Source organism: Muscardinus avellanarius (assembly GCF_963383645.1).
Source record: "Muscardinus avellanarius genome assembly, chromosome: 2".
NCBI lineage: Eukaryota > Metazoa > Chordata > Mammalia > Rodentia > Gliridae > Muscardinus > Muscardinus avellanarius.
This window is the reverse complement of record NC_137787.1, coordinates 200,445,380-200,472,438: the sequence shown is the minus strand read 5'-3', so window position 1 is coordinate 200,472,438 and position 27,059 is coordinate 200,445,380. Positions and strand designations below refer to the sequence as shown.

At 54.9% G+C, this 27,059-nt stretch overlaps 1 protein-coding gene across 1 annotated transcript in view; it reads right to left on the bottom strand.

Moving 5' to 3' along the window:
• Positions 1-27,059, bottom strand: part of COL4A2 (collagen type IV alpha 2 chain) — a gene marked incomplete at both ends in the record, with an annotated part of 160,090 nt that overhangs the window by 20,172 nt on the left and 112,859 nt on the right. Inside the window, 15 exons of the mRNA XM_080689505.1 lie at positions 1,314-1,475; positions 4,448-4,669; positions 6,547-6,654; positions 7,039-7,095; positions 9,391-9,456; positions 9,788-9,989; positions 11,169-11,275; positions 11,363-11,435; positions 14,744-14,907; positions 16,544-16,636; positions 19,488-19,637; positions 20,282-20,392; positions 22,558-22,624; positions 23,435-23,488; positions 26,879-26,923. Of these exons, the coding sequence (XP_080545631.1) occupies positions 1,314-1,475; positions 4,448-4,669; positions 6,547-6,654; positions 7,039-7,095; positions 9,391-9,456; positions 9,788-9,989; positions 11,169-11,275; positions 11,363-11,435; positions 14,744-14,907; positions 16,544-16,636; positions 19,488-19,637; positions 20,282-20,392; positions 22,558-22,624; positions 23,435-23,488; positions 26,879-26,923 (1,681 nt within the window). The remainder of the gene's footprint in view (positions 1-1,313; positions 1,476-4,447; positions 4,670-6,546; positions 6,655-7,038; positions 7,096-9,390; positions 9,457-9,787; positions 9,990-11,168; positions 11,276-11,362; positions 11,436-14,743; positions 14,908-16,543; positions 16,637-19,487; positions 19,638-20,281; positions 20,393-22,557; positions 22,625-23,434; positions 23,489-26,878; positions 26,924-27,059) is intronic.

Genomic DNA, 27,059 nt, shown 5'->3' with positions numbered 1-27,059 from the left:
ATTTTTACATTTTTATTTGGAAACAGGGTCTCCTAAACCAGCACGAACGGCTGGCTTAACCTGCGCGATCCTCCTGTCTCTGCCTCCCAAGCGCGGGGATTACAAGCGTGTGCCACCACGCCCGGCTAGTCTTTTTTTATTTTTGAAACAGGGTCTCACTGAATTGCAAAGGGCCTCACTAAGTAGCGGAGGCTGTCCACAAACTGTGACCCTCCAGTCTCAGCCTCTGGAATGCTGGGATTTCAAGTGTGCGCCACCATGCCCTGCTTTCATATGATGCTTTTAAGGCACCCATGACACTTTATTCAGTAAGAAAGACTTCTTGGTAGGGAAATAAAAACCCGAGACTGCCGAGGTGAGCTTCCATAGTGGACCCAGCATGTGGAGACCCACAGGGCTGGCCTTCCTGGAGGCTGTCACCCTAAGGCTGGAGGCTGACCGTAGGAGGTGAGCCCGTGTGCCAAACCACAGTTGAGGGGTAGTGAGCGGGAGGGGTGCTGCCAGCCCGGGGCCAGGCAGAGCCATCTAGTGCTGAATTCCTGGGAGAGGTCCCCTGCTGGCTGCTCCTGTCTTCCTGTGGGGATGGCTTGAGTCCAGGGGCATAACACCCGCCTAGGGAACAGAGGAAGACCCCCATCTCGAAAAAAGAAATAAAAGCTGGGCAAGGTGGTGCCCGCTTGTAATCCCAGTACTAGGGAGGCCGAGATAGGAGGATCGCAGGTGCGTGGCCAGCCCCAGCAACTTAGGGCCTCTGCAACGTAGTGAGATTCTGTTTTTCAAATAAAAATAAAATAGGACTGGGGGTGTAGCTCAGAGGTAGAACATCCCTGGGTTTAACCCCCAGTGCCATAAAATAATAAATAAATAATCATTCAATAACATTTACTGGTCCGTGAAATGCAGAGGCCTGGGGGCCAGCACAGCCACCCTGGAGCTCAATGGCCCTGGGGCCTGCAGCAGGCGCCCGCCCTGGTGGTGCCCGCCGGAGGCCTTTGCCTCTGACTTCCTCAGGGCCTCCCACGATGTCTCATCTTCAAATCAGAGTAGTGGGTTTGAGCCCTCGCTGTGGGGATTTCTCTCCCTAATGAAATCTTACCTAGATCCCCCAACACGTACAGTGGGTACAAAGGACGAGCTGGGTTCTCTGGCTGCGTCAGTTCTCTTTGGTGAAGCACAAGTCCTATGTTTGGAACCCCTTGTGGCCTTCGGGGTTCCTTGGGACACAGTGTGAGAGCTCTCCGGGGACAGCAGTTCTAGTTTGGCCGTCAGTACCACCGAGGACCCCACCCCTTCCTGGAGTCCTGGCGTCTTACCTCCGAGGCCTGTGGCGCCAGGCAGCCCCAAGGGTCCCTCTCGGCCAGGAGCTCCTGGAAATCCATGTTGGCCCGGGGGCCCGGGCAGTCCCTGCTGGCCCGAGGGGCCCGGGAAGCCCAGCTGCCCCTTCAGCCCTGGCATTCCGGGCATCCCTTGGCTTCCTGCAGGGGTCAGAAACGAGGGCCATGAGACCCATACCCTGTCCACCACCCCAACCAGCCAGCTCCTCAGACTCAGCCATCAACATAATAGTTACTTGTCCACGCTGCGGAACATCTGGATAAAAATATGGAGAAGTATAAGGACAACACCAAAGTAACCAAGACTGTCACCGAGACAGGGACTGGCGTTTTGGCCCGTTTCCTCTTGCTTGTTCCTTAGAGTACGCCAAGCAGGGGATACCGGCAGAGCTGAGATCCCCATAAACACAGCTCCGGTCCAGCTCGGCTTCCTCAACAGCATGCTTTCGGCACGGTGCCGCATTTGAAAGCACCTTTGCCAACACCTAACCGACCGCACGCCGAGGCCTCCCGTGTTACGGATTTCACCCCGCTTTCGCTCTCACAGGCAGGACTGTGAGGACAGCCTGGGGCGTTCTGGGACACACACCCACGCCCACGTGCAGGCGGTATTCTCAGGATGGCGCCCCGGAAATTCACCGGGTAGTCCAAGGCCAATACTAATTTTTTTTTTTTTTTTTTTTTTTGGTGGTACTGGGGTTCCTGGAAGCCCTTCTACCTCCATGCTACACTTCCACACCTATTTTATACTTTTTTATTTTTGGAAACAGGGTCTCTTAAGCCAGCACAGCTGGCTCCGAACCTGTGCGATCCTCCTGTCTCCGCCTCCCAAGCGTGGGGATTACAAGCGTGCCCCACCATGCCCGGTCCCAAAGCCAACGCTAATTTAATATTTTAAAAAACATATTACAGCCGGGTGTGGTGGTGCACGCTTGTAATTCCAGTACTTGGAGACTGAGACAGAAGGATCACAGGTTTGAGGATAGCCTCAGCAAACAGTGGGACTTTCATCAATCAAGCATGATCCTGTTTAAAAATAAAAACAAAAACAAAAATATGGGCTGGGGATGTAGCTCAGAGGTAGGATGGCCTGGGTTCAATACCCAGCACCAAGACAAAACAAAACAAAAGCCCAACACACTGCACTAACTTTACAACTGCACCAATTTATCTGTGCCGGCCTGGAGCCTCGTGTGAGGCAGAGCCAGAGCACTGGCGCCCGTGCCGGCGGGACTGCTGCACGGCTCTGTTAGCCCACCTGCTTCTGATTATGACGAGTGCTTCTTTTTTTTTCAGTACTGATGATTGAACCCAGGGGCTTTCTAACTTTGGGCTACATCACCAGCCCTATTTCTATTCTTTATATTGAAACAGGGTCTCACTAAGTTGCTGAGGCTGGCCACAAGCCTGCGATCTTCCCGTCTCAGCCTCCCAAGTACTGGGATTACAAGTGTGGGCCACCGCACTCAGCTCTTTTTTAGATATTATTATTATTTTTAACACGAACCCTCTGGACCGCCTTTTATTCAGGCCATTTTCTCTTTCTTCTTTTTTTGGTATTGGGGATGAAAACGGGGCATTCTACCTTTGAGCTATATCCCCGGCCCTAGTTTTTATTCTTTGTTTTGAAACAGGGTCTCACTAAATAGTAGCTGAGGCTGGTGGCGACCCACGACCCTCCTGTGTCAGCCTCTCAAATGCTGGGATCACAAACATGTGCCACCACGCCTGGCTCTCCTTCCTTTCTGGGTGCGTAACAGTCACATCCAGGTAGTGCCATAGTGCCAGCCCAGACATGCCCTCCTGCCCCTCTCTTCCAACTCGCAGCCAGCCCTCCGGTGGAGGAGCCGCAGGGAGGGCCAGGGCCCCGCGGCGTGGCTGTGCCAGGGTGGGCCTGGAAGGGGGCAGGAGCAGGGCAGGGGTGGCCCGCAGGAAGTCTGCAGTGGAGGTTCCCTGAGATGTGTGATGTGTGTTCTGGCGCTCCCCCGGGTACCACTTTTGTTTGGTTTTCTATCTTTAGAGGGAGCAGTTTGGGGAGAGCCAGAACTGCTTGTGGACGCGAGGAGCCAGGGAAGGTAGATGGGTGGGCTGCGGGCTGAGGAGTTCCGATAGGTTGTCAGGACCCCCTGAAACTTCTGTCCCCCAAGAATGGAGGTCCAGAGCACAAGTTAACTAAAACCCAGTGACGGGGAGAATGTGGGTGAGCCAAGACGTGTGCAGTCAGAGCCAGCACCGAGGCCACGGGCTCGGGCTCGAGGACTGTCCCAGGGTCGCTGGCCTCCCTCCTCCCTCCGCCTCACCCAGCCCCTCTTGGCGCGCACCATGACCCCAAGCCGAGGCTGACCAGTCTTACTGTGGCTGAATCCCCGTGCCGTTGCACCCCCTTCAGGACTCACGAGGACACTGACAGACCCATCTGACAGTGTGCCATGCTCCTGGGCTCCCCTCCCCTCCCCGCAGAGACCCGAGTCCACTCTGCTGTCCCGTGAGGGCTGCGGGCTGCGACTGTGCAGCAGAGCCAGGAAGGCTCGCTGCTGTCTGCCCGTCCCCACGGCCAGCCCGGTCTCACTTCCGGTGTGGAACACCAGATGGTGGATTTCAGCCCCGGGGCGTCTGGCTCCCCGTGCGAAGACAGGCTGTTCAGTGGTGCAATCCTTCGTTCAAGCTGGGCTCGGGAGCTCGGGGCTTTACTAAGCTGGGTACTCGAGGCCGTCTGGTGCCTGTTCATGCACGGAACACAGAGCCTTTCTACTTTGCTGCACACACTGATAACAGTGTGAAGACCATCAGGACACTTTAAATGACATTCTGAAGTATTCCTATCGCCCCCATGACCTTGCTACACAGGCCTGGCCCGTCGTCTTCACACCAGCTGTACGTTTTGCTGAGAAACCCGTGAGTTCAGGCAGCTTCCACACACAGAGTGTGTGTGGCTCCACCCCTGCAAGAGGTCTCAGGGCCGGGCTCCCTGGCTAGAGAAGGCCAGCACGGCACTGTCAACCCTGCAGGCGAGCGGGGGCCGGCCGGGGAGGACAGAGCGAGGCAGTAGCACAGGTGCGGGTGCTTCCCCAAGTCCTCCAGGAGGGACTTCAGAACCCTGCCCTGCGACTCACCTCTGAACCCCGGGGGGCCTCTCTCCCCTGGAAGACCTTTCATCCCGGGGTGTCCGGGCAGTCCAGCATCTCCCCGGGGCCCGGGCTGTGCCCCCAAGACTTCTCCTGGAAGGCCCCTGTCTCCGGGAGGCCCGGCGGGCCCTGGCAGGCCGATGGGGCCTGGGAGTCCATCTGGGCCCGGGAGGCCCATGGCGCCCTTGGATCCTCGAGGTCCCATGAACCCTGAAAGGAAACAGGAGCACAGCCACAGGTCAGCATGGCCGCGTGGTACTGCTGGAAAGAGACCGGAAAGGGCAGGGCTGGCCAGCGGCCCCGGGTCCCCGCAGTGCACACTCCTGCCGGCCGCCCATTTTGAGCCTGCACTTCCCGCAGTGTCCCTTAGGTCTCTCTGTTTCTCTCCACCACTTGCCCAGCCAAAACTCAGCCCGTGGACAGGCTCTGGAGCTGGCTGCTCCTCACACAGTCTGCAGGGTTCACAGACGCCCAGGGTTTGCAGATAAGCCTTCCAGGCTGAGGGCGGGCAAGGAAGGCAGTCGCAGGTTGGAGACGTCCAGGAGGTGGGGGCACCCGGGGCATCGGCACTGACGTCCCGCCGCCCTGGTAGGAAAGCCCGGGCGGTCAGCTTGGAAATCTCCGGGGGAATCGGTGCTCCTCGGTGCGTTTACCGTGAAGGCTGCACGACCCGCACTTCACTGGAGGGACAGCAGCCCCTGGCCTCTCCTTGGGGCCACTGGGTCAAAGGCTCTCTGCACGAAGCGCTCCTGTCTGCCCTCAGCTGGGCTCCGAGGGCTGAACCCTAGTGTGCAGAGCCCAGGCTTCCGAGGGCTCGTGACCTCAGCTCTGCACGCAGGGGCAGGGAAGCCTTGGAGGTGGAGCTGTGCTTTGAAGATGGCCATGGCGGCGTTCTACCTCTGAGCTACACGCCAGCCTACATCATCATCATCATCATCATCACCATCATTTTTGAAACAGAGTCTTGTGAAGTTGCTGAGTGTCTCACTAAATTGCCGAGGCTGGCCTTGAACCTGTGATCTTCCTGTGTCAGCCTCCCAAGTACTGGGATTACAGGCTTGTACCACCATGCCCAGTAGATGTTATTTATTTATTGTGGTACTGGGGATTGAACCCAGGGGGCATTCTACCTCTGAGCTCTATTTTTATTATTTATTTTGAAATGGGACTTCACTAAGTTGCAGAGGACCTCACTATGCAGCTGAGGCTGGTTATGAACCTGCGATCCTCCTGTGTCAGCCTCCCAAGTACTGGGATTGCAAGCGTGCGCCACCACGCCGAGCACACGTGTGGTTTGGAAGTAGACCGTGTGGCTCAAGGATGCAGCCCATGAAAGCTTGCTGGAAGCCAGGCTGCATTGCAATAAGGAGGGACTTTTAGCAAAGAGAGAGTCTCCATGTTTCACAGGTTAGATTGCGAAACTGACCGCAGTAGAGGCTAAGAGAATAATGAGCCAGGAACCCGTGGAAGGACAGCATAGGCTGGGCGGCAAGTTGGCCTCACGGAGTTGCAGAGTTCATCTAAACATTCCAGAATCTGTGCTCTGCAACCAATTGGAGCGACTGTGCCCACTCGCCCCCTGGCGTCACAGCCACAGTGGACACTGGGGTCCGGAGCACGGAGTTGTACCCGGGGATGTGGACACAGGGGAAGCATCCCTGCTCTTTCCCACCACCCACCACTGGAAACACACCCTTCTCCTCCATGTCTTCAGCTCTCTTAACCGCTAAATAGCTTCCAGTTCCTTTGCTGTGTCAAATGTAGACGGAATGGTTTGAAGTGTTTACCCAGAGCAGCTGGGGCCTGGAGAGGCGAGTAGACCCTCTCAGGAAAGGAATAATAATAGTAAGCATTAGAATGCTTACTATTAGAGGACACCTCTTTCCTTTTCTGGTGCAGGATCTATAGGTATATAGATATGCACAAACCCAGTGATGAATTATTAGTATTAGTGATGAAAAAGTAAAGCTTTAATCTCTCAGCAACAGGACATCAGTTGGCATGCAGTATGTGTCAAAGCAGCTTCGACATGCTGGAAGATAACGGAGCTGGGGAGGCCCTGATACACAGGCCTTCCCAAGACTTACCTGGGGGTCCTGGGATTCCCTCCCGCCCTGGGTCTCCGGGGAAGCCCTTCAGGCCTGGGGTGCCGTCAGCTCCTGAGAATCCTGGCATCCCTGGGAGGCCTTTGGTGCCTAAACACACAAAGAAAGCAGTGCTCACATCAGCCCCAAGGACAGATGGGTGTGGTCCCACTGCCACGGGCCAGCGAGGTCAACTCTGAAGCTGGGAGCAACAGGGCTGGGCATGTCCTTCCCAGCAGCTCATGGGCTCAAGGAGCCACCCTCTCGGGTGCCTGATGGGGCCGTACATGAGGCTGGGTTCTCTGAGGCAGTTTCCCCTCCAGCCTGGGGTTGAGCTCAGTGTCCGCCACCACACTCCTCCCACAGCACAGATGAGCTGGCTTCCCAGCAGGTGACTACAGCCAGTGGAAGGTTCAGGGTCCAGGGTGGGCAGGTGTGCAGGGGTGGGGGGGCAACAGAAGCTGAGGACACCTCCATCTTCCTGCAGCACCTTACCTGGGGGGCCTGGAGGGCCGGGCCGGCCAGGCGATCCCCTGGGGCCTCCAACACAACCTGGAGAGAGAGGAGGGGTAGACAGAAGTATCAGAATGCTGAATCTCATGGCCTTGGGTCCTGCTAGGGTGGACAGTGGCCGGGGGAACTGCCTACCATTTTGTAACCAGAGTAATTTAATTAATCTTGGTGCTGATGTATATAAAGGTTTAATTTCATTGAGTAATGAAATTTGAATATTAACATAGGATGCAAATCAAGTCAGTTGGCCTTAACTGCAGCCGCCTCTGCGCTGACAGGCGCTCCATTCCCTCGTGGAGGGCAAGAGCTGCGGCCTAAGCCCAGTTAACAAGGGCCAAGCTGGCCTTGCTTCCTTCTGGAAGTGTCCATCAGCAGACGGAGACCGCCTGTGATCCTGCAAGGGTCCTTCGGCTCCTCCTCTGACTGAACACTTTCGCAATTAATCACAGCACCAAGCAGCCTTGAACAGAGCCCGTCCAGGACTGCGGGTGCTCCTGGGCAGTGACATTTCGTGGGGTGCTTTGCCGTGGCCCTTTGCTAACACAGCTGTTTTGGAAGCTGGCTGTTCTTGGCTTCTTGGGTCTGTCTGCCTGGGAATACGGCGCAGGCTCCTGAGATAAAAGGCCAGAGTGTGGACAGGGCTGTGCCTTCTCTGCCCCTTCCTCCCAGCAGCACAGGCCTCTGCAGTGGCGTGGGACCTCTGGGCTCTCCAGAGGGAAACACTTCCTGCGAGAGGGTGGGGCCCTGTCTCCCTCCCTGTCAGCTGGTCCTTCATGCCAGGTGCAGCGTTTACGAACCCCTCTGCTGGTGACATGTTCACGCCCCACCTGACTTCACATCCAGAATGTTCTAGGAGATGCAGCCAGGGCCGCTTCACGCCGGGTACAGCGCTGTGAGCCACGCTGCCTTTAGGTACCTGTGAAAGGCTGGGTTTCTGGTCTTGTTGCCTTTATGGCTCTGCTATCAGCCACCACCGGCTTGGACACCTCCTGGATGTCACTGTGGCTTAGAATTGCTGTGTGTTCAAGACCTTGGCTTGGGGCATCCCCGGGGATGGCATCCCTGGGGCACCACCACCTCCTACCGTCCGTGGCCCCTCCATCCTCACTCCTACTGCACTGTGACCCAGTCGATGTCCTAAGCCTGCCCGCCCCTGGTCTTCGGCCCTTTGGCACCAGTGTGGGGCTCGCTCTGTTTGACTGGGACCCCTCCACCAGACAGCTCAGAGACAGGCAGTGGCAGGCAACCCCCCTGCCACCCCCCAATGCTCCCTCCTCAGCTCTGACCCTGCTGCAGTCCTGCCAGTGTGGCCCCTGGCTCAGTCCCTGCTCACCACCTGCCAGGTCCCTGCGGCCTCCCTCCCTGCCTGACCGCAAGCCCACGGGGTGCCCACCCTGCCTTGGGAGGCTGGGCTGGTCTGTTGGAGGTCAGGGTGTCTGCCCTGGCCTGGAAGCCCAGGACCTCGCCACCCCTTCCCCTCCTCTGCCACCATGGAGCCACATCCCAACCACTGAAGGAACAGTGCTCTGCCTGGTCTTGGGTCTTCGTCCTCCTGTCCATGTTTGGCTGGCCGGGTCAGTTGACGGAGCTTGGGCCCTCGGGAGGGCTGCACGCAGCTCTCAGGGCCCAGAGCGGCTCTCCACGGGACGGCCCGTTCCAGGAGATGGCTGCAGCTGTCCTTGCTGGCACAGGGCGGCGGCCACGCTCACCCTCACCCTCACCTGTGTTCCCTCCACCTTCTGCCGCCCTTGGGAACCGCTACTACCCAGCGTCCTCCGAGCACCTCTGTGCGTGTGTGGCGCTGTAGACCGAGCCCCAGGGCATTCCATCTCTGGCTACACCCCAGCCTTATTTTACTTTTTATTTTGATTCCGGGTCTCACCAGGCTGCTGAGGCTCTTGACTGGACTGCTGAGGCTGGATCCAACTTGCCGTCTTCCTATCTCAGCCTCCCAAGGACTGGGGCTCAGGTGCGCGTGGCCACACCTGGCTCCTTCTGGCCTCTTTAACCATCTGACTCCCTCTTTGCCTTGCTTCAACATCCTGGCCGAGGCCGGGCACTGCCCCCAGCAGCTCCCAGGTCACCCCGTGTGGCCAGGCCCACCTCCAGGAAACCCTGCCACTAGACCTCCGCTCGGGACCGTCCCTGGGGGCCAGTCCTGAGCCTTCGGCTTCCCTTCTGACAAGTCTGCGGTCTCACCCTAAGCTGAAGCAGAGGGGCACAGTCCCAGGTTTCACACGACCGTCTCCACCCAGTGCCCCTCAGGAGCCTGACACGCAGCGCGGGCGAGCCCTGCACTGGTCAGCCCGGAGCCGCCGCTCTTCATCAGCCTACCTGGCTGCACGGCCTCCTGCCCGTCAATAGGCCTCTTCACACCTGTGTCCACACCTGTATCACAATCTGGGGAAGACACGGAAGAGTGAGGTACTTGGGAGCCACTGACTGCATGAGTGTGAGTGTGTGTGGTGCTGGGAAGGCTGGGGCGTGGCAGAGTCAGAAGGCCCGTTCTGAGCTCCGTGCCCGAGGGGGGAGGCGCCGCGGTCCAGCTGCTGAGAAAGCAGGTGGTGGTGGCTCCTAAAGCCCTTGGTGGACAACTGTCCCCCCACCCAGGACAGATGCGGTGGCTCAGGTCTTTCTCTGACGCTACGGGACGCACGCACTGGCACGGGGGCCGAGGGGAGAAACCCGCCCCGTGTCTGTGACTGGAAAGACCAGGGAGGCGCCTTCATACCTGGCCGTCCTGGGGTGCCTGGGGTGCCGGGAGGGCCTGGGAGGCCCGGCAGGCCGGGTGGCCCGATGTCTCCGGGGAAGCCACGCTCGCCCTTGGGGCCTGGCAGGCCCAGCCCTGGGGGGCCCACTTCTCCTGCAGCGCCCTTGGTTCCTGGCGTCCCTGGATAGCCTGAGTCCCCTGGCGGGCCTTGGATGCCATCGCCCTGCAAGAAACCCAGTTCCCCTCTTAAATACAGGCGTCGAGGTTCACCATCACCTCCACATCCTTTCAATGTTCTCTGGACTTCTGTGCTATGGATGCAGGACAGAAGGACCACACACCTGAACAGGACCTACTGTCAGGGCCGAGGCACGAGGAGCAACGGCAGGTTTTATAGAGCTTATGGGCAACGGGACAGAGATGGTTCTGGAACATACACATTCTCATCTGAGTGACCCATTTTCTCTCTCCCAGGTGCCAAATGGACCTTCTCCAGAAAGAACACTGCCTGAGGAGGGTGATGTGGGCAAGGCTCATGGGGCAGGGACCGCTGTCGCTAGGACCAGCATCGGGCCAGGGACCGCTGTCGCTAGGACCAGCATCGGGCCAGGGACCGCTGTCGCTAGGACCAGCATCGGGCCAGGGACCGCTGTTGCTAGGACCAGCATTGGGCCAGGGACCGATGTCGCTAGGACCAGCATCGGAAGCATCTGCTGTTTCCAAGGGACGATGCATCACTGAGAAAGGATGAAGGATGCTAAGCTAAGTCAGATGAGGACAATGGCATGTGGCCCCCAGAAGTAAGTGTGATCACAGGATTGGAGAGAGGAGGCTACAGGTTTGGGGGTTCGGCAGAGCCGTGTTTTCTGGGGACAACATCAGCGGGTGGGGAAAGTGGGAGCACTGGGGTGGGCGGTAGAGGTGTCAGGGAGGCAGGTGGCGAGCTCTGGGTGATGGGAGGGGACAGTGCAGAGTCCCGAGAGCAGAGCAGGACAGGGCCAGGGAGGGCGGTGCATCCTGCTGTGGCCTCCGCCCGCCCGCCCAGCGAAGGAGCCGGTCTCTGAAGGCAGCTGATGTCCTGTTGTTCAGTGTTCATTGAAAGACCGAGCTGTCTATTTCACTATCTTGGGGTGTCGGGTTCCATCGCCCATTTAAAAGTGTTCTATTGTTTGAAGGGATATAATCCTTTATATTAAACCATAAGGAACATTTCTTTGTCTCTGATGTCTAAATGTTCACTCAAGGCTTGGCTTCCAACTTAACTATTTCTTAAAACACAGGGTTTCTGCTCGTGAAACCAGAGTGAGTCAGTGCCCGTGCCAGCTGCCCCGCAGACGTTTGGAGGACAGAGTGGTGAGGGCGGGTGGCTGAGCCTGCCCGCCGCTCACTCGCGGCTACTCACAGGAGGGCCCGGAAGGCCGGGGAACCCGTCGAGGCCCTGGCGCCCCGGGACGCCATCGTCGCCCTTCATCCCGTGCACGCCGGGTACACCTGGCTGTCCTCTCTCACCTGGGAATGGAATGGCGCGTGAGGCCCACGGCGCTGCTTCTGCTGACGGGGAGGCGCCGCGTGCTATTCGGCGGAGGAAGGACTGACCTTTGGTGGTGATGGTGCGGGACTCCCCCTTTGTCCCTTTGGGTCCGGGAGCGCCCACGTTGCCAGGGACCCCCTGTGGGCACAAAGAAAGGGTGTCTTTCCTCCTCAGGACCCCTCGCTCAGGGCATTGAGGGGACGGGGCCGAGCTCACACAACTGTGGGCAGCACCTGTTATCAGTGCTGCCCCACAACTTTGTACGAAGCCAGGCAGGCTCTGTAACCTGGCTGCCTGGCAAGTGGCCTCCGGCCGCAGTGGCCGTCGAGCCCTGTAGCTGTGGATAGTGGGATGGAGGAACTGAATTTCAAGCTTAAAAAGTTAATGAGTTAAAACGTAGTATCTGTAGCCCTGGGTGGCTGGATGTTAAACCCTACATGCTCAGAGTGCGACCCTGGGCCAGCACGCTCAGTACTCCTGGGGGCCGGTGAGAGATGCAGAGGCAGCTGAGTGACGCCCTCATCTCAGAGACCCTCAGGGTACTTGGACTCGGTACCTCTGAGGAGTTCTGACCTACGCTGCTCACCTCTCTTTGTACTAGGGATTAAAGCCAGCAGCTTCTACTTCTGTGCTATGCCTCCAGCCCTATTTCATTAAAAAAATTTTTTTGAAATAGGTTTTTTTTTTTCTTCAGTACTGGGGATGGAACCCAGGGGCATTCGACCTCCAAGCTACACCCCTCAGCCTATTTTTTATTCTTTATTTGGAAACAGAGTCTCACTGAGTTGCAGAGGTCTTCACTAAGTATCTGAGGCAGTCTGTGAACCGTGATCCTCCTGTCTCAGCCCCCCGAATGCTGGGGTTACAATGTGTGAGCCACCACGTCTGGCTCTGAAATGGGGTCTTACCAAGTTATTGAAGGCTGGCTCAGTTGCTGAGGCTGGGCTGTGATCCTCCTGTCTCAGCCCCCCAAACACCTAGGTTATAGACATGTGCTACCAAGGCTGCCCACTTGACTTATCTCTTGTCTGCAGTCATTTGCAATTCCAGCAAGCCATACACCTCCAAGTACAAAGATACGACTCTGATCATTTCCTATGGGGCAGTCAACAGTATTTAACCCACAGCTTGTTTTGCAAAGCGACGTTAAAGTCAAGGGAACATACTTTAGAGAGAAGCTTGCTGCAAGGACCCCGGTAGTTTAGGTGGTAAAATCCAGAGTAGCTCTTTCTTTTCCTTCCTTCCTTCCCTCCTTCCACTGGGGATTAAGCCAAGAAGTATTTTACCTCTGAGCTATACTCCTAGCCCTATTTCATTTTTATTTTGAAACAGGGTCTCGCTAGGTTGCTGAGTCTTACTACTTGCTGAGGCTGCCCTCGAACCTGCGATCCTCCGGTCTCAGCCTTCCAAATACTGGAATTACAAGCATGTGCCACCATGCCCGGATTATCGTGGCTCTTTAAATGGGCAAATGAGCAGGTTGAAGGCTCAGGGTCACATTTCAAGGTGTGAAATGGGCCAGCGTGGGCATATCTTGGTGAGTGTTATTTGCAAGAATATAGGAGCTCTGAGTGTTGGTTTAAAGGGGACTGCTACTAGTGACTGTAAGCCCCCTTTTCCTCGAAAATCCCACAGATACTTGATTCATTGACAGCCCTTTGCAGAAAAGGGTGCTGGTCTTCCAGTATCCAGGACAACATCTCTCATACAGATGGTACTCAATAAATATGCATTGGGTAAACAGATGAGTGGGTGAATTTGCTTACTGACCAATTCTTGCACTTCAAAAATTCTGCCAGAATCTGCCAATACAGATATGGAAAGCAAATCATAATTACAAGAAGCCACTGCAGGCGTTCCACGGTGGTGGGCTTGCCTGACATCTCACACAGCCAAACGCGAGCCAGCAGCACAACCGGAGGCGCTGGGCAAAAGTCCTGTGAGCGCGTGTGTAAGGCGTTTGGGCACGTGGACAATTTTTGACATTTTAGGGCACAAAATGGGATCCCTTAGCTTCTAGGAAGGATCAACGCAGGTCCTGTTTGCTTGGCCGGCAGCAAGCCGCCTCTCACTGCCTGCACTTTTTCTCATGAGCTGAGCAACTGCTTCAACAGCTATGATTTGCAGATGGCACTTAAAAAAACTAAAATTAAGCGCAGCTAAGATAGCATCTTTTAAACAAACTAAGATGAGATTGCTGCTCTTTGCTGGATTTTCCTATTTGTTTCCTGAGAAAAACCTAGGGTGGGGCTGGGGCTCCTCTCCATCCGCTCAGCGCTGGGAGCACTGGCTGAGGAGCCCGTGCGGCCTTCGCTCTGTTGCGGATATATAAAATCACCGACTTTCCACTTTATAAATCGCATGCAGTTCTGAGTTAAAAAATTAAAGGTATAATTTCCTTGCTTCCATCTGAAGCTTGATCTGAAAACTCTGATTAGTTAAAATTGCTATGGAAGAAAGATTTAAGAAAATTTTTCATAAAACATGGCGTGAAGACCACTGAGCTGTTAGAGAGGGAGAAACCACAGGCAGGAACCTCACACACCCCACGAAGTTAACTGAGGTTTACTTGGGCTCTCAGTTTCTATTGTATTTTATTTATCTTTTGGTATTAGGGAATTTTATCCAGGGCACTCCCTCTCCAAGCTACCTCCAACCCTTTTATTTTTATTTATTTATTTTTTTAACTTGAGAAGGGTCTCCCTAAGTTGCCGAGGCTGGCCTTAAACCTGCGATCCTCTTGTCTCAGCCTCCCAAGGTATTATAGGCAGGCGCCACCTCCCTCAGCTGAGCTCTTCCTTTCTATTGGGCCAAGGAAGCCTTCCTAAAATCAAAATCCACTTGTACTAAATTTAAAGAAGAGAATGTACAATAAGCAACATGCTTTGCTTCATGAATCTTTTATAAAACAGGTTTGAAAGCCCAAAATGCAGTGATTTTAGTATCTGCAGGAGGGCCGGCCACCAACGTCACTAATGACAGACAGCAGGTGCTGTGGCTGCGCGGCTCAGCGCGCCCTCCCTTTTCCTGGTGGGTAATATTCCACCGGGAGGAGGTGTCAATGTTTGTTTCCTTATTTATTGGTGGATGGATGTGGGGTTATTCTACTGTTGATACTTGTGGACAATATCACTCTGAACATCGGCACACACTGATTTTTGGGTAGACACCCAGGAGTGGAATTTCTGGGCTAACTTTTTGTGGAGACATGGGGCCTGGCACAGCGGTTGTGCTACTTCACATCCCACCAGTACACCCTGCTTCTGAAGTCCATCTTGGAGCGTGCGGCCCTTGGAAAGGTTTCTCCACACCCTGGCCATGGAGTGTCACTGTCTAACGCGGCCGGCGTCAGCTTAGACACAAGGGCAGCGGGCCCCGGGGCCAAGCCTCCGGCTTCTTGTCACGTTCCTGGGAAGGCCGGCCACCAGGATGTGCTGCTCCCTCACCTTGAACCCTGGGAAGCCAGGGATGCCGTGCTGGCCGGGGTCTCCTTGGTCTCCTTTCTGGCCTGGATCCCCATTGAAACCCGGCAAGCCCTTGGGCCCTGGCAGGCCGGGAAGTCCCCCGATGGGCTGATCGCCTTCCGCACATTTACAGTCGCCGGCGTCACCTGCAGCGTGCGGGGGAAGGGCACACGTGTTAAACGCTCAGCCTGATCACAGGCGGACAGGCCTGGCTGGAGGGCGCTGAGGCTGGACACCGTGCGAGCGCTGTCCGGACATGATCTGCTCTGCTGGGGTTTCCATACCCAGTTCTGGGATGAGCTACCAAAGGGGAGTTGTTAGACACTCAAGGGCTCAGGCATGGTCTCCTCTGGCTCAGGAGTCTACGCTGATGTTTACTGAGCGACTTAAAACCCGGGGCTTTTACAGAGGCACAGAGGAGCCGAGGGGACTATCGACGCTATCGAGGGATCGACAGCCAGAGCGATGGAGTCCCACCACGGGCTCAGGGCGGAACTGCCCCGCAGTGCAGGCGGAGAAGCCAACAAGAAGGCTCTTGAGGGCAGAGGTCAGGGTGAGCAGGGAAGAGACACGTGCCCTCTCTGAGGACCCGGGGGCCAGGCGCCGATGAGCACCGTGCCAGCAGCCGGCTCCCCAGGGATGGCGTTCCTGGGTGCCCACTTGGCTTCAAGGCCAGCTGCCTCCTGCAGCCTGCCCTCCACAGCGGGGCTCTGCACCTGCGCCCCACAGCCCCATGCAGCAGGCCAGGGTGCAAGTGTCCCGACATGCTGCAGCTGCATTCAGGATGCTGAGAAGGGGCTCCCGTGGTCCCAGAGAGCCTCACAGGGGAGGCAGCCTGGGCAAGCCTTTCCCCAGGGCTCCTGGAGCTGGGCAGGGACCCGGGACAGCCGGTGGAAGAGGAAAGCGCAAGGACCTCCAGTCCTTGGGGAGGGAGGCCAGGCCAGGCCTGAGCCCTCATCTCAGAGGCAGAGACGAAGGAGAGCACTTCCTGCTCTAGCACTGGGCGAGGGACAGCGCTCTGCCCACTGACTGAGTGCCCGGGGGCCAGCCATCTGACCGTGGCCCAAGGAACTCACCTAGGAAGAGGAGCCAGCGAGCGCAGGCTCCCCAGAACACAGCTGGCCCCTCGCCTTGTGATGGAGAGAGAAGGCCCAAAGACACACAGCGTGACTGTCACAGGTGGAGCGCCCCTTATCCCACACACTTGGGATCAGAACTGTCTAGGTTTTTTTTTTTAAATTTTGAAGTATTTGTATATATACTCGAAATATCTTGGATAAGGAACCCATCTAAGAGCAAAGGGGCTTCTTATATACTTCCTACACGCAGCCTGAAGTTAATTTTTTTTTGTGGTACTGGGAATGAAACCAAGGGGCATTCTACCTCCAAGCTACACCCCAGCTCTATTTCTTATTCCTTTTATTTTGAAACAAGGTCTCACTATGTTGCAGAGGCCCTCACTAAGCAGTTGAGGCTGTTCATGAACCCGGATCCTCTGGGCTCCGCCTCCCAAGTGCTGGGATTACAAGTGTGCCACCACGCCTGGCTTGACGTTATCCACTATAACATTTTTAGTGCACCTGTGTTTTGATTGTGGCCCTTCCCGTGACGTCAGCTGTGGAATTCCCCAGCTGTGGTGTCCTCTAGGGACTCCCAAAGCTGGGGATATTGGAGCATTTTGGACTGGGGTGCTCATCCGGTACTTTCAAACAAACACGTGTGTGTGGACGCACCTGCAAGGCGCGGTGCTCAGAAGGCCCCCCCAGCCCCCCCCCTCCTCACCTTTCCATCCTTTCTGCCCTCGAGGCCCCGGGAATCCGGAAGGCCCAGGGAAGCCGATGCCTCCTTCTGCTCCTTTAAGGCCAAACAGGAAGCCTGAAGAGAAAACCACAGGAACAGGAGTGTGAGCGGCCTCCCCCCCAGCCGGGACGAGTGGGAGGGGGCTCAGCCGGGCTCCCCTAGGGCCTAGAGACACCAGCTCCCTCCAGAACACCTGTCAAGACAGAAACCCGGGCTGCCCCGGCCACAGCCCTGGGCGGATAGAAACCTTAGTGTGCGAACTTAGCTTTCCCAGTAAAGTACAGAGGTAAAAATTGTTCCCTATGAGAATATTGAGTCCAAAAAAGGTTTTGGTTTTTAACAGCGTAACTTGGATTCCAAGATTACTATACAGTTCTTCCCCTCCATAAAAACAGAGTTAAGATGATCTCAGCTCTCCCCAGTCCTTTGCTCTGGACTGGGGCACACGAGCTTACTACACCCACCTCTTGCACTACTTTGCGCACACTTAGAAACAGTCACACGGATTCAGTAATTAATGCAGAGCCTTCCTGGCCAGTCTCACGAAGCAACCCTGGCCCCCTCCTTCCCCTCCCAGCCTCTCCCCCACCAAGGAACAGGCTTCTTCAAAACCATGCGTGCTCCCCAAACCCCAAGTCCAGCATCAGGGGAAGGTGCTAAGACATCTCTGCACCAGCAACATCCCCGTGCAGCCGTGGAGAAGATCGCCACCTGGTGGCCGCCACAGGCCGCACAGCTTTGTGCCTCCTTGCGGAGGGCCCACGTGGCTGAGGCTGACCCGAGCCCCAATCCTCCTACTCAGCCTCCTAATACTAGGATGACAGGCATGGACCACCATGCCCAGCCCAGCCACAAACACCTTAAAAGGTTACTAAGGTTGGCCAATTTTTATATAAGAGGTTGATTAAAAAAAAGTTGATTTTGAAGCAATCTATATCAGAAGGGTAAAATACACATGCTTTAGAAATTTTCAGTTAATAAACGTTGTCAGATATTATTCCATACGTTTTATAAGCTCACTCGTCAGTCTACAATCTACATTAGAATTGGGTTGTCTGCCGGGCGTGGTGGCACACGCTTGTAATCCCTGCGCTTGGGAGGCGGAGACAAGAGGATCGCGCAGGTTCAAAGCCAGCCGCGCTGGCATAAGAGACCCTGTTTCAAAAAAAATATATAAAATAGGTTTGGGAGTGTAGCCCAGAGGTAGAAGGGCTTCCAGGAACCCCAGTACCACCAAAAAAAAAAAAAAAAAAAAAAAAGAATTGGGTTGTCTGCAGTTGATGTATGGTAGTAAGTCAGTAAATCAGATTTACTAAGGAAAATTATAAATTACGATGTCATGTTTGTGTCTATTAAAATGGAATTTAGGTACAGGAATGACTAGGTTAGTCTTCATCCAGTAACACAATTTTATGCTTTTTACACATGTTCTGTTCCAAAGAAGGGAAATGCAACAGGTGCTATTGGCTTAGGAAATACACTGCCCATAGGAAGTTAGCGATGATCGCAGATGACGCATTAATACATATTACTTCCAGCATAATAAAAAGTACTAAGGATAACACTGCTCCAACTACTTGGCAAATTCACGTTCCAGGGACACATCTGCACTTAAGACTTTTCAGAAGAATGTGGAAATCTGTGGGAGGTAGAACTATGTTAGAAATTCACTGAAGGATATGAAATACAGAAAAGTGACTTGTGTCTCTTAATGGAAGGCATAGGCAACGATGAACTTCTTACAAGTGCCAGCAAGTCTCCTTCTAGAGAAGGGAAAGAGAAGTATCTTCTTCTTTTGCGGTACTGGGGATGGAACCCAGGGGCTTTCTACCTCTGAGCTACAGCCCCAGCCCTATTTTTTATTTTTATTTTGAAACAGGGTCTCACTGAGTTGCAAAGGGCCTCACTAAGTAGCTGAGGCTGTCCACAAACCGCGATCCTCCTGTCTCAGCCTCCCAAGTGCTGGGATTAAGCATGTGCCACCATGCCTGGCTAAGCGAAATATCTTCTAAACGTAATTACAGCATCAACATTTGATTTTGAACTTTAACCGAAACCAAACTCTTATCTATGAGCAAATATGACGTTCCTTGTCCATGAGGATAGGAGCTCGTGAAGATTGCTGGAGGCGATGGCAGGGAATTTAAAGTAAGCTGTTTTGAAAAGAAGAGGCTGCTAAATTGTGGTCGGTGTTACAAAGAGGGTGGCTTCATAATTCCCCCCACCCCCCGTGGCTCATTATCCAGTCTTTCCAGGGGATGAACTGCTCCCATCGGGATTTTTACAATGTTTAAAGCATAACTCTGAATGTTGAGCTGAGAATGGCCTTTCTGGACAGCAAGCTCAAAGTGCGAGCATCTCCCCGACTCTGGGGACAGATGCTCCGGGCCTGGAGAGGCCATGGGCGGACGTGGATGTGCAGGGGCGGCTGGCGTCCCTCTCAGGCCTGTCTGGTCTATAGGCCTTCCTGGCCGGGCGTCTGCCCTCGGCTGCTGCTTACAGAGTGCGGCCGTCTGCTCCTGTCACCGAGCACCGCCACCTGTCCAGGTGTGCTCTCCAGGGGCCGAGAAGGCAGACTGCCGAGTCTGCTTAGGACTGTTGGTAAAACAGAGGAGGGGCAGTTGGCCAACCAAATAAGGGGCATGGAGCTGACCAGAGGGACAACGGACAGAGACTTCAGCTCCATCGTGTAGACGGGGCATCTGAGAGGGGTCAATGGAGCCTTAGCGGCCAAGCCTCACCACAGAAGACCCCCGGGCTTGCTGCACTGGACAGGCTGCTACCTCGGCTTCCTCTGTGTGAGCCCAGGCAGGACCCATCACACCTTCACCTGCTGGCTACCAGATCAGGACACAGAAAAACCCAAAGAAAACCCGTGGGCCAGGCTCTGTGCTCTTCTCCTTTCTTTCAGCATCCCTCTACTCACCATCTGGCCCAGGTGGTCCGGCAGGCCCAGGAACGCCGGGGAGCCCAGGCTTCCCGTCAGCTCCGGGTGGGCCTGGGTAGTTCGCAGGGATGCCCGGGTCTCCTGTGAAGCCTTTGGGTCCCATCTCACCCTGAAGGCCTCTCTTCTCATCTGAAAGCAAAAGCCATTAAGAGAAACATGTGGTACTGGGGATTAAACCTAGGGATGTTCTACCCCCAGCTCTATTTTATTTTTATTTTGAAATAGGGTCTCACTAAGTTACTGCACGCTGACCTTAAACCTGTGATCCTCCTGTCTTAGCCTCTCAAGTACTGGGCTCACAGGCATGCACCGCTGCCTGATCAGCATGAATTTTCTGATATCTAAAGTCTACACTGGCATTCATGTCCGCAGACCAACCAGCAAAACCTGTGGCCTTCCTGGTTCAGTCCATAGTGTGGGTGCCCTGGCATATCTCCTCACCCCTTTCAACTTTAAAAAAACCCCTCTTTCCCCCGCAATAGCAGCTGATGGCTGAGACCAGCGTTTGGAAGCAACATAGGCTGTTCTGTGATCTTTCTACCCTGTTTGATTCACGCCAGTTCCCCATCCGTGGCATAACCGAGTCCTGTGGGGGAGTTCCTGCCCCATGTGCAAGGTTCTACACGACTCGTCCCATAGCCCTGAGCCAAGCCCACTGGCAGGAGCATCGACATCGCTGACAGAGAGCTGTGCAGAGCGTCTCAGCTGCCCACGGTAACACCCATGGCAAGGCACATTCAGTCTGAGGTTCTGACGCAGTAAAACTCTGTTACCTCTGTCTCCGACGGGCAGGCCAGGGGGGCCTACAGGACCAGGGTCTCCTGGCTCGCCCTGGCTTCCTGGCTCCCCGTGAGCTCCTGGGTACCCGGGGTCACCTCTAACACCTAGAACAAGACAAGCCCCACAGCAGGAATAAGTGAGTTGTCTAAAGATCGCAGCAGTGCTTACTCTTCACTGAGTGCTTAGTTGCTGAACATTGTATACACCAGGTGGGGCGTGGCGGAGGGCTACAAAGTGTAACGTGTAGCGGGATTCCAAGGATCTCCTTTACAACCAGATGGGGTGATATAAGTCTCTGTAACTATAAACAATAGAGAGGCCAGGAATGGCAAAAAGATACCTGGAGGTTTCAAAGGAGGATAGGATTGTTCTGAAGGGAAAATCTGATATTGAGAGACCGCAGAGAATAACAATTACAGAGAGAGGTAACATCTGTGAGAGGTTCCCATGTATGGGAGGCTCCGTGGTGTATGCTTCTCAGTCTGGACCCACAGCCTTGTGTAGACGTAGCCCTGTGGCCCACTTCTACAAGCGAGGAAGGGTTTCCAGAGGGGACAGTGGCCACACTGAACATGCCCAGCCCACCGGCTCTGCAGCACTGGGCTGGAGTGTGACCGCGGGGGCTGGGCCAGTGGGAAGCCAGGAGGGATGAGTATCTGGGCCCAAAGCTCCAGGAGAGAAGGAAGTATGAGGACCAGAAATCCTGCAGAGCGGCAGCCGCTCCAGGGCCGAGGCAGGAGGGCCTCCCCTTGTCCACACTGCTGCCGTGGCGGACTTCCACGTGGCACCCTGCCTGTGTTCTTTTGCCGTGTAAAGAGCAACACTTTACCATATAACACCCCTCCCAAATATAATTAGGAGAGAAAAGAGAAGACATATGGCATTTCATCTTATAGCTACTGGCAATTTTTTAGGAAAGCCAGTGCTCTGTATGTGGTCTTTAGTTTTTTAGTCTCAACAAGAAATTCCCTAGTGTAGGGCAGGGGGCATCTGTGGGCACCCTGCTCGGCCTGTGCCTGAGTGGCCGCCGTCCTGGCTTCCTGGTCCAAATCCTCCGCTCCCCTTGCCCAGCGAGAGCCGAGAGTCCACGCAGCCAGGGCGGCCTGAATCTCGCTCCTCCACTTATTACGTGGGGAGCAGATCACTCAGCTTCCTGAACTTCAATTTCTTTCCTAAAAACGAGGTGAATGACCACCCCTGCCTCACAGGGCCCTAGGAGGAGGAACCGACAGGCGCAGCCAGAGCCACCTAACCGTTGCCAGACACCCCAACGCTAAACGGCCGCCATTATTGGGAACAAATAAAAAGAGATGAGGTAGAATTGGAGGAAGCCCTTCCCGCCGTCTGAGGAACAGTAAGATGGCATTCAGTTTTAGTTATCGCGTGATCATTCTTTGACGTGAACCCCCCTCCTGCATTCTGCAAGCCCTCACAAGGCTGCCTCGGAACAGATGCAGGCCGTTCTCTCTTGTCCCCAGGGAAGAATCTTCCAGAGCACCTTTGGCTCCGAGGCCCCGGAATCCAGCGGAGTTACATTCCAGCTTGGCAGCAGTGCGGGGCCAGAGGGCGATGGTGCAAGAGGGAAATAGGATTCAAAGCCCCATCTGCCCCACGGGCTCAGGAGCGCAGCGTGTTGAGAGAGTGTAACGGATCTGTGCTCAGGACAAGATTTAAAATGATGTGCCCAGAGCTCCCAGGGGACTGTTTCCAATTTACCAAGATCGAGTCAAGTGAAGCCGGCCTCCCGCTCTTCCTCAGGGGGCCGCAGGCTTGGCACAGCTGGACCCCGCACAGTGCAGGTGACAGCTGGCTTTGGGATGAGGGCGCTGAGCACGGAGCTCAGGACATGCCCAGGGCTGGCTCCAGCCCCACCAGGGACACAGCAACAGGGTTGACCACCCAGTGCAGGAGGATGGGTGCTGCTTCTCATTAGGGCTTTCCCTACTAATGGCAAAACCAGAGCTGTGCAAGTCATGTAGCAATGAATTCCATGTGTGTGTGTGTGTGTGTGTGTGTGTGCGTGTGTGTGCGTGCACGCTCGTCTGGCAGGTCGTGAGTGTTCTGTCAGGCAGAGCCACATGTGGCTCCCTGGTGGCTCCTTTCAAGCCAGGAGGGGAGCTGGGCACGAGGCTGTCTCCAAGGGTTATGTTCCAAACACCTTAGTTTGGTTTCGCTTAAACATCTGTCTTGAGAGTTTCTGACTCGGTGTCCGCAGAGGGGAAGAGCGTCCATGTGGTGCTGCAGCATTCGGGGGAGTTTGCGTACAAACCTTTTGCCAGGGGAGGATGAGGGGAGTAGACAGACTGTCCAGGGGGCCCTTGGCTTCCGGGTTCTCCCTGGAGAAAGAAGAGAAGATGGGAGAATAGGGTTTTGGGATTTCCATAATATACATATTTCCCAAGTATCGGTCAGGCAGAGCAGCTGTTTCAACTGGTCTACCGTCGCCCGTCCCTGGGCCCCATCTTGGCTGGGTGGTGGTGGCGGGTCTGGGTGTCCCAGCCACAGCCAGGCATCCAGGAGCGGACAACACAGGCCTCACTGTGCGACCCTTGTGGGGCACCTGAAGTGGCCAGGAGATGGCGCTCCATGGTTGAGACCCTTACGATGTTGCAGTGGTGTCTGTGTGTTCAGTGAGGGAGGCTGGGTGTTGCAACCCCCGACATCACACCGTCACATGTAAGGGCTGCCCGGCACCCATGGCCTCATAGGGCCCCCCAGGCCTACCACAGGTGCCCCTGCTTGGCAGGCATGCCCCCCAGGGGAAGACCACCCATGGGCTGGGTCCCCATTGGCTGGCCCAGCCCACCCGCCTGGTCTGCAGCCTGAGGCATCCACCTCCTCGCCAGCTCCCGGGATTAGTCAAATTCCTGTCCTCCCTTGGACCCAGAGCAGCTCCCTGTGTTGCGGCTACAGAGCCTGCCTGCCCAGCCCTGCGGGCCTGCTCTGAGCTGGGTGCAGGCCCTTGTGGCCTACGTGTGTAACCCCTGTGCCCAGTGGGGAGCCCACGTGGCTAGCCAGCTGCTGTCCACGTCAGGTGTCCAGTGCTGGGCACCATGTGCTTGGCTGTCTTGTGCTACCAGGGTGGGTACGTTCTTCTCCAGAGAGTGCGCAGACGTCTCTGAGGGGAGCCCTGGGACCTGGCTCACCTTGGGTCCTCGGGGCCCGTCGGGGCCTTGGTAGCCATCCGGGCCTCTGCTTCCCTGCAAGACAGATGTGAGCATCAATGTCTCGAACGTATGACTTGAAAAAGTGACCACAACATCATGACCACTGATAAAACTTAAAAACAACCCACCAGTTTCCTCTGACTTTAGACTCAAAGGTATCTTTTTGAAGTTGCTGTGCTTGGACCAGGAGCCAGACCCACACGTGGCATCTGGCTGCTCTCAGTTTTCCTTAGTTCATTAGTTTCTTCTTTCTTTCTAATTTTTAGTGTCTTTTTTGTTATTTATTCTTATTATTGAAAAAACAGGACCATTTGTGCCTCAAATGTTCTGTGGCGTATTTGACTGTCTAACATTCCCTTCCGTCCCACGTCCTCCCCCCATTAGTCATGAGAGCTGGAGGCTCCCGGGCCAGGCAGTGGGGTGCGCAGAGCAGCCCTGCTTCTCTGCACCACTTGGGGCACAGACGTGGTGCGGGTGCTCGTGACCCTGTGATTGATCACCTGGTCAGGTACTGACACTGATCTGCTGAAATCTTCCTCCCAGGTGGGTTTCAAAAACCTTCAGTTACCACCATACAGGAGCTTGAAGATCATTAGAATTTTTCTTTATGTTTAAAAAATTCTTTAACACTACTGGGACATCCCCTCATGCTAGGTGGAGTTGAGGATTCCCAACTAATTAATTTTATGTTCCTTAAGGGTACAAAAAACTCAAACTAGGCTAGGGAGAGTCATTAGGCAGAAGTCCTCAGGAAGTAACGACAACACATGGTTGAAAAGCACTTATGAAGGTCCTCGTGCAGAGAAATCAGGACTTCTCAGGTGCGCGAAAGCAGCGTACGGTCTTAAGTCTTCTAAACGTGCCGCCCACACGTTCCTGATGGATCAGGCACGTTCCCATCTTAATGGCCCCCAGAGCTTGCGTGAGGTTGAAGGTAACACGAGCCGGATGGGAGAGAAGTCTCCTCAGAGGAATGCCGCCAGTCTGAAAGCGAGGCAGATTCGGTGCCCCAGAGCCGCGGTGGGCGCGACAGATGACCATCTGGAATCTCGTGTCCCCGCCACACACCGGTCAGCAGGAACCGATTCCCCAAGCCCTCACCAACTCTTGGGTTTGCACCCGAGAAGCGTCCAAGTCACCTGCTCCACTACACATGGATAATGCGTGACACATGCTTGGGGTGCTGAATAGTGCTAACAGTGCGAACAGTCCTGGGACATGGGGGGGTCAGCACCACACGTGGGTTGCATCTGCTATTCTGTGTGTCCTCCAAGGAGGACACTTTTTTTGTGTGGTACTGGGGATAAAACCCAGGGGCATTCTACCTCCATGCTACACCCCAGCCCTAATTTTTATTCTTTATTTGGAAACAGGGTCTGGGTTGCAAAGAGCCTCACTAAGTAGTAGCCGAGGCTGTCTTCCAACTGCAGTCCTCCTGTCTTGGCCTCTCAAAAGCTGGGATTACAAGCATGTGCCACCTCGCCTGGCCCAAGGAGGACACTTTTTACAAAAACTCTAGGCTGAGAAAAATTCCTGCTCAGTTACTAAAGTATGTTTGCTTTGGATAAAGTAGGGGAAACAATCCCTAATTTTTCAGAAATTTAATACAACCAAATCCACAAACTGTTTCCCCATCCTCTCTGGGAAGGTTAGAGGGAAGCCAAGTTCTATTAACCTTGGCAGACGTGGGATTGGTGGGTTCTGTGTCCATGTCGGGGAAGAGGTCTTTCCTAGACCCTATTCTGTCCTCCGGCTCCTCCTGCTTTGACGACTGTTTGTGGTACTGTTCATGGTTGTGTCTTGGAGCTGATTTTGGTTTCTGGTTTTGTTTTATGCCAAAAGACCACACTGGAACACTTAGCTTGGCAGGAGAGCAGCTCTGTCAGCCAGACGTTGTGAGGCAGATGCCGCAGCGCGGTTTGTGCTAACAAGCAGGACGATGAGTCATTTGTATACAAATCCTGCCTCTACCCCGTATTTACAGTCGAGTTAACTATTTTGAATAACCCACTGAACCACGGAAGTCTGGATCTTCCCGAGCTGCCACAACCGTGAAAACAAAGCCTGGCAGCCAGGCTCACACCTGGCTGCTGCAGTCAAGGGTCCCGGCGGCCGGGCCTTGTGCGGCGCCTGGTCTTTTTTGGAGTTTCTCAACACGGCAACTCTTGTGTTAGGTGTAGAAGAACCAGTCGTAACTGGGATTTCATGAGCACACAATAAGCAGTCTGAGAGCCGCCAGCAGCATCGCAGACACTCGGTGGGGGCTTTTGAATACAATGCCTGCTCTAGCCTTGGTGCCTTTACGGGGTCACACATTGTAATCCTTAAGCTAGAATTTGGCATCTGGCCTCTGGTGAGGAGCAGCGTGGGCCAATGTCTCTGAGGGGTGCTGCATCTAGGGGTGATCCTACCAATAACTAAAGCCATGGAAGTTGGGTGTCATCACACAAGGCCTGGTGTCAGAGCTGTGGCCTGTGTTTAGGACTAGAGGGAGAGGATGGTCCACGGAGGTCACAGGAGCTGTCGGGACTGGTTCTCTCTGCGAGGGCTCAACACAGAACACTGGGCAATGTGACCATGGGGGTCAGAAAGGGCAGCTGGGGTCAAGGCCACTGCCTAGGCTTGGGAAGTGGGGCGGTGCCTCGAGGGGGGTGGTGTGTCTGTGTCTCCCCCTCTGCGGCTTGCCACAGTGAGGTGGAGGGGTGTGTGCGGGCATGGAGCCATCTCCAAAGCGTGCGGGGTGGAAATGGCAGGACATGCAGACACCTTTCTCTGTCCCTAAATTATGTGCATGTAAGGTTCTATGTCCTTTGCACGCTGGCACACATCTGAAGCCAGACCCCAAAACTCTGCCCTGTGGGTGCTGGTGGGAAGGTGGTGTGTCTGAAAATGCTACGATGGGAGTGCGGTGAATACCGAAAAATCAATCAATCATTAATTAAAAATCATCTCTGCGTGAACTATCGCAGATGACCTAGCGTTTAGACAACTCTAAATCGCATCCAGATGCATAAGAGATCTCTCACATAGCATTTTCTTCTAAAACACCAGCTCGCAATCTGTCCACAGAACATACGATAAAATAACTCAGTTATCCAACCCAAAAGGAGTGTCACGGTGTGTGCCGACCTATACAAATACAGCCGGGATGCTGGGCACCAGTTTGATGGCCTTCGTCAGGTGGCACTGATGCCGGAGGGGCGGGACGGGGGCCTGGCGGAGGAGACCGCGGGAAGAACGGGATTTGCAGAGAGGAGAGAAAAGGTCCGCTCTGGAGGCCGTGTGTGTGGGTTGCCCACGCCACTGTAAGCGCAGGGAAGCCGTCCACACTATACACACTACCCAGGGGACACGTGCTCTATTCAACCAAGGGCCGTTACAGTCTCAGTGGCAAGCAGGCTGCCATCTACATAGAGTACTTACTTTCTGCCCTGGGGATCCCTTCTCTCCATTGAAGCCCGGAGGTCCCTGGGTTGAACAGAAAACAGAAGCAATTCACATCTCAGGATAGGCAGCAGGATTTTCCAGAGGCTGCCTATCCTGAGGTTACTTTATTTTCAGACAGGCTCTGGCTGGCCTGGAACTCATGACCTGTCTTTGGGTG